At 42.5% G+C, this 7,199-nt stretch overlaps 1 protein-coding gene across 1 annotated transcript; it reads right to left on the minus strand.

The window, feature by feature from the left end:
* Positions 1-943: 943 nt before the first annotated feature.
* LOC124508184 (olfactory receptor 10G2-like) lies at positions 944-1,981 on the minus strand. The gene has a single exon (XM_047074601.1). It carries the CDS (start codon positions 1,979-1,981, stop codon positions 944-946), a length of 1,038 nt encoding a protein of 345 aa, XP_046930557.1.
* Positions 1,982-7,199: the final 5,218 nt, after the last annotated feature.

Here is a 7,199-nt window from a genome sequence, read left to right on the forward strand (position 1 = left end):
TTTTACCACAATAAAAAATATCTGCAAAAGAAAATTGGACTAGCATGACCTCGCACATCTAAATGAGTGAAAAAACTGTGAGTAAATGAAAGAACACATTTACGTGGTCCCTCATTTTCTAAAAGAGCTATTGACACTTGCTCTTATATTGCAACTGAGTCCTCTGTCTCCATATTTTCTTGTTCTTCTAGATAAGACCATGACAGGTCACAGTGGGTAAGTCAAGGTCATTTCTATCACCCTGGCCTGGTCAGAGGGATATTGTGTGATTAACTGATTGGTCCACTGAATCACTAACCAGGTGACTTCCAGATCTTTGTCTATTTGGCATTATGATAATTGGCCAAGAGTTTTCTCTGGATACTTTGGACAATTTAGATGTAGTTTGAAAGTCTTTCCTGGCTCTGTTTTAATGTTAAAAAAATTGCTGATTGAGTGAAATATTAATAAGGATGAGGTAAGGCTCCTGCGATAAAGTAATCCATTAACAAATCCATGATTTAAAGGATTAGAGGTTTATTTTCTTCTCACTTAAAATTCCGAAGTGAACGTTGGTAGGTGATTCATCTCCCTGATGTGAGCAAAGCGATCCAAGTGCCTGGAGGCTTGGGAAATTATGACTGAAGCAATGGATGGAGGGTGGTAGGGTAGCATTATACTGGTATTCCCCAATTTTTCTGGAATAATCCCCCTCCTCCTAGATAGGGCATTACTCCTCATATTCAACATTTGTGTAGAGTGTGCTTTCTCCTGAGAGGTGTATCGGAAAAGTATAAAACAGCTCTGGCCAATTTATTGTGGTTAAATATAGCACTAGAAGCTTCTTAGTAGAATTACATCCAGTTCAGCTTAAGCCAACATATATTTTTGAACGTTTGCCACATGCAGCAGAAGCTGAGAGGTGTGGTAGCAATGGTGAGGCAGGAAGTCCCTGGGCCTGTAGTTACTTGTTTTCTCTGGTGGCCTTTCCACCTGCTGTTATTCTTTTCAGAGTGGACTTCACTTCCTGGTTCCTCAGGGTATAGATGAGGGGGTTCAGTAATGGAGTGACAACAGTGTAAAACACAGCCACTGCCCCATCCAGGGGACTCTTGGAGCCAGCCCTGAGGTAGGTGAAAATGCAGGGGACATAGTAGACTGTGACCACGGTTAGGTGGGAGCCGCAGGTGGAGAAGGCTCGGCGCCGCCCATCAGCAGTGCGTATCTTGAGGATGGCGCGGACTATGCAGGCGTAGGAGAGCAGAATTAACATGAAGCAACTGGCAGCCACCACCCCAATGTCCACAAAGGTCACAAGCTCATTGACGGTCGTGTCAGCACAGGCCAGTCTCAATACTGCAGGGATGTCACAGAAAAAATAATCCACTTGGTTGGGCCCACAGTATGGCAGACGGAAGGTCAGGGTGGCCTGGACAGACCCATGGATGGAGCCGGCCACCCAAGCCCCAGCCACGAGGATGGTGCATAACCTCCCATTCATGAACACGGGGTAGCGCAGGGGCTGGCATATTGCCAGGTACCTGTCGTAGGCCATCAACGTATAGAGGAAACACTGGGTGCTGCCCAGGAAGTGAAAGAAATACAGTTGAGCCACACAGCCACCAAAGGGCATTGCCTTGCTAGCAGGAGTAAAATCCAATATTAGCCGAGGGACAATGACTGAGGAGAGCCACATGTCCAGGAATGAGAGCATGCCCAGAAAAATGTACATGGGGCGAGTGTGGAGCTTTGGGTCAGCCCACACGGTGAGCAGAATGAGCAGGTTCCCCAGCTGAGTCAGGATGTAAATGATGAAGAAGACCAGGAAGAGGAGGGTCCTCAGACTGGGGGGGTGAGGTAAGCCCAGGAGAATGAAGCCTGTCACGACGGTGTCCAGGGATGTGTTTTTGGTCTCTCTCATGTCTTTCTGTAGTATGTCGGGATGAGTGGTGAAGTCAGACAAGGGAAATATCCACAGGAGGTGGTGAGAGAATGGTTTCATCTCATAACCAGAGTCTAGGGGGGATACAGAGGACTTCTTTATTTTAAAGTAGAAAGCATTTGCCATTGGTCATCTGGGTTTGCTCTGCAAGACACGCCCTCAGAGGCTGGTTGATTTCTAGATGTCCTGACATGCTCCTTCTATGGGAGATACTATTTCAAGTATTGGAAGCCAAGGCACAAGGTTATGTCTTAATAACAGTGTTAGTGAATATGATGGGTCTGTAACCCCAAGGGGGACCACAGAGAAATGGATTTTGGAGCAATGTGGACCAGTTACTCCGTAATTACCATCCCTATTGTTGGAATGGACTTCTCAAAATGTCTCTTGTAGATCTACAAGAATCTTTGAAATCTAACCCTTATATATTTCTATAATCTTCTTTCTTTGGTTCCCTCAGAGCACCAAGGACCTTCTGGCCCCACTTCTGGAGTATACTGATTCATCTCAACACAGTCTCATTCCTCAGGACTCACTTGGCTGTCACTTCCTTTGGGAAGAGTTTTTCTCCCTTAGAAGACAATCTTCTTGGAGATACGAATTTATATTATAAACGGCAGTTGCAGCACAGTGTGATGAGAGCTATTTGCCTAAATGCTCCCTGGTTTCTTCTATTAGATTATAAGCTCCTTCAGAGCAAAGACCAAGTCTTTTTTGTTCTTTTATTGTATCTGCAGCACCTGCCACAGTGTTTGGCAACAGTAAGGTAATTAATAAATGTTGGCTGATTGTCTGACTGAATGGCTTTTGCCAACTCGGGTTAGTCCTGCATCCTGTTTCCCTGTGTGATCACATCTCTCCTGCTTTGTGTCACAAAGTCAGCACTGATGGGTGAGGGGACTGGCCACATACTTCAGCAGTGCGAGTCTGTCCCCAGCGTAAACAAAGTCAAAGGCATCACCCATGTTTTCTGTTTGCCTTAGAATGTTATTTAACTTTATTGATTGACCTCAGTAGTTTATTGGTTTTGGTGATTTGGATTCTAACAGATTGATTTTTATAGGATTTCACCTTTGGTGTGTTATTATTTTAAGATCTTATTTGACTTTCAACAAATGAGATTCTCAAAAATACTTTAAAGGTATTAAACACCTGAGCACCATATTATTTAAAACCACCCTTTGATGAATGGTTTGTTCAAAAAAAAAGTTTTTTTCTCCAAATAGTGTTTTAGGTATTTTTACCTAGGCTTAAACTAAAAGATCTTGTAATTCTTAAGAAATAACAAAAAAAAAAAAATTTAAACTGATAGGAGGTTAAGAGGTTAGTTATACGGAGGTGGGAACATCAACAGATCTAACTGCTGGAATGTTGTTAAAAATGTAGGGGTGTCTGGGTGGCTCAGTCAGTTAAACGTCCGACTTCGGCTCAGGTCATGATCTCGTGGTCTGTGAGTTCGAGCCCCGTGTCGGGCTCTGTGCTGACAGCTCAGAGTCTGGAGCCTGTTTCCGATTCTGTGTCTCCCTCTCTCTCTGACCCTCCCCCGTTCATGCTCTGTCTCTCTCTTCTCAAAAATAAATAAATGTCAAAAAAAAATTAAAAAAATGCTTTTATAAACATTAATCTCAAACATATACATACATATATGTAGAGATTTTATTTTATTTATTTTGAAGACTTTATTTATTTATTTATTTATTTGTTTATTTATTATTTATTTGTTTTAAGTAGGCTTTAAGCTCAACATGGGGCTTGAACTTACAACCCTGAGATCAAGAGTTGCGTGCTCTACTGACAGACCCCACCAGGCACTCCCAGTCTCAAACATATTTTATCTTCATCATTATTTAAAAAGAACTAAGTGTATATAATAATATCCGGTAGTGATTAATATTACTCAATGTCTCATGTTCTATAGAATCCATAGAAATATTAATAATAGACTTTGCCCACAAAGAGAAAAATACATTCGCTATTACCTGATTTTCAGAAGGAAGAATAATTTCTTTCAGGAAGGATGGATGGTACTTTCTATGGCTAGAACAGAAAGGGAAGACAAAATTTGAGAGCATGTGTATGATACCAATTATGAAACCTTATTTTGTGTCAGCTAGAGGAGATACATATTACAGATATGCTCCTATCTTAGGCAAATGATGTCTTTCTAGAATTTTTTATGAAAATCAAATTTTCATAAATCAATTCATATTAGCATTATACTAAAAAGTTATTTGGAGAACATCCATAATGAATCCCTATGGATAGTAAAAAAAAAGAAAAACCTTAGTTCATCTTTTTTCTCCCAGCTGTGGTGCACACATCTGAATGCACTTTCCCAAAGGACCTGCTGGGAGAAGGCTGGAAGGCATAGCTCTCTCTGTGTGGCTCTGGGTGTTCTGGCTGGCCTACATGGGAACAGGGGGGCTGCAGTGGTGGGTCTGAGGGAGAAGCTCCTTTTCCAGGCAGAGTCGGCAGAAGACAGTGGCTTTGACTTGAGGTGGTGTAAGGTAGAATCTCTTGGAGAGGCAGGGATTGCCTGCAGAAGCACTAAGCTGCTAGTCTAAAAGACTTTTAGAAAAGAGAACAGCCTTTTCTCTTTTTAATTATTTATGTGTTTATTACTATTATTATTTTTCAAATGATCCTTCCAAATTTCATTTATTTTTATTTTTTAATGCTTATTTATTTTTGAGAGAGACAGAGAGAGGGAGCAGGTGGGGGAGGGGTGGAGAGAGAGGAAGACAGAGGATCCAAAGTGGGTTCCACACTGACAGCAGAGAGACTGATTCGGGGCTCAAACTCACAAACTGTGAGACCATGACCTGAGCCGAAGTTGAAGGCCTAACCAACTGAGCCACGCAGTTGCAACCCCCCTTTAAAAACTTTTTTAGGGGTGCCTGAGTGGCTCAGTCAGTTAAGCATCTGACTTCGGCTCAAGTCATGATCTCACAGTTTGTGGGTTGGAGCTCCGTGTCGGGCTCTGTGCTGACAGCTCTGAGCCTGGAGCCTGCTTTGGATTCTGTGTCTCCCTCTCTCTCTGCCCCTCCCCTGCTCACACTCTGTCTCTCTCTCTCTCAAAAATAAATAAACATTAAAAAATATTTAAAAACATGGGGCGCCTGGGTGGCGCAGTCGGTTAAGCGTCCGACTTCAGCCAGGTCACGATCTCGCGGTCCGTGAGTTCGAGCCCCGCGTCAGGCTCTGGGCTGATGGCTCGGAGCCTGGAGCCTGTTTCCGATTCTGTGTCTCCCTCTCTCTCTGCCCCTCTCCCGTTCATGCTCTGTCTCTCTCTGTCCCAAAATAAATAAAAAAAAAAAACGTTGAAAAAAAAATAAAAAATATTTAAAAACTTAAAAAAAATGTTTATTTATTTCTGAGACAGAATGCGAACAGGGGAGGGACAGAGAGAGGGAGTCACAGAATCTGAAGCAGGCTCCAAGTTCTGAGTTGTCAGGACAGAGCCTGACATGGGGCTTGAACTCACAAGACATGAGATCATGACCTGAGCTGAAGTAGGATGCTTACCCAGCTGCCCCTTCTTTTTTTTTTTTAAAGCCTATTTATTTATTTTGAGAGAGAGAGAGAGAGAGAGAGAGAGAGAGAGAGAGCGCACAAGCAGGGGAAGGGCAGAAAGAGAAAGAGAGAGAGAGAGAATTCCAAGCAGGCTCCGCACTGTCAGCACAGAGCCCGATGTGAGGCTTGAACTCATGAACCATGAGATCATGACCTGAGCTGAAACCAAGAGTCAGACACTTAATGGACTGAGCCAACCAGGTGCCCCTTTTTTCTCTTTTCTAGAGATAAAGGAGCCCGCCTAGAAAAAAAAGAAGAAAACTAACTGAATAATTTTTCCTCTTAATTTATCTGTGATTTTTTATCATAGAGCTGTTAATTTTTTGAAGTTGTGTCACTTAAGCTATTTAAATTGAGGAGTGAAGCAAGCTAAGATTCATCAATTAAAAACATTTTAAGTATCCACATGGTGGCTAATGTGATATAGATTAAAACATTTCCTGTTTTAAATAGTTTTTGGTATTGTTAAGGCCATCATATAAAATAGTTGCACTTTAGTTTTTATGTTTATTTTTTTAAAACTTAAAACATTTTTTTAATGTTTACTTTTGAGAGAGAGAGAGAGATGGAGACACAGAATCCGAAGCAGGCTCCAGGCTCTGAGCTGTCCACATAGAGCCTGACATGGAGCTCGAACTCATGGACTGTGAGATCATGACCTTAGCAGAAGTCAGATGCTTAACTGACTGAGCCACCCAGGTGCTGCTTTTAAAACTTTAAAAAAGTATTTATTTATTTATTTTGAGAGACACAGAGAGAGAGAGAGAGCTGGGGAGGCGAGGGCGGGGGTGGGGGGGAGAGGGAGAGAGAGAATCCCAAAAGGTTAAGCGCTGTCAGCATAAAGCCTGATGCAGGGCTCAAACTCATGAACCATGAGATCATGACCTGCACTGAAATCATGAATCAGATGCTCAACTGACTGAGCCACCTAGGCACCTCTAACATAGTTGCACTCTAATATCAAAAATATATAATTAAAGAAAAGAAGAAGCTAGTGATATCACTGATATAATCAATATTTAAAGCAGCAAATAATTAGGTGCAGGGGCTTTGGTCTGGAAATTCAAGGGAAAGGCTTCTAGGGATGGAATGGAAGAGAACGGCATGAAGAGAGCCAAGTCAGGGAGGGTGCAACCCTCTGTCCAGGGTCAAGTGGAAGTCATCCTCCTTACAGGATCAGACAGGAAGTCATAGGTTGTTAGGAAGCAAACTCACTTTGAGGCCTTTTCAGACAGTGTCTCTTTCATTTGTAAAAAATCAGATTATTTCAGAGGTTTGGCCTCTTTCTGGCATGCCTACACTGAACTGGGGTTCTGTATAGGACACCCTAGGGTTGAGGACCTTCTCCAAGCAGAGCAGATACACATCACTAAGGCTGAGGCATGAGGAATGACCCAGATTTGAGCTGTTCATCCTTGTTTGCCTTTAGGACAAGACTCAGACCACAGCCCTTTGAGGCCATGAGGCAGCCTGGGCAGAGGCAGAGCATGGAGAATGAACAGAGTTTGGGTGCAGTGGGGAGACATAACCCATGTTTTATTCTAATGATCCCATCAGCATCCTTCCACTGTAAATGAAAAAAACAAACAAAGAAACAAAAAACAACAACCAAAAAACAAAACAAGTGTGTTTGTTAAGAAACTTTAACAAGTTTGTATCGGGGCACCCGAGTAGCTTAGTGAATTGAGTGCCTGACTCTTGGTTT

This window comes from Lynx rufus, unplaced genomic scaffold (genome assembly GCF_022079265.1).
Source record: "Lynx rufus isolate CCGP_SWC_20201006 ecotype Redwood Valley unplaced genomic scaffold, mLynRuf1.p SCAF_13, whole genome shotgun sequence".
NCBI classification, from domain to species: Eukaryota; Metazoa; Chordata; class Mammalia; order Carnivora; family Felidae; genus Lynx; species Lynx rufus.

Coding starts and splice junctions, on each gene's coding strand:
- LOC124508184 (XM_047074601.1), bottom strand. CDS start 1,981: ATGAAACCATTCTCTCACCACCTCCTGTGGATATTTCCCTTGTCTGAC.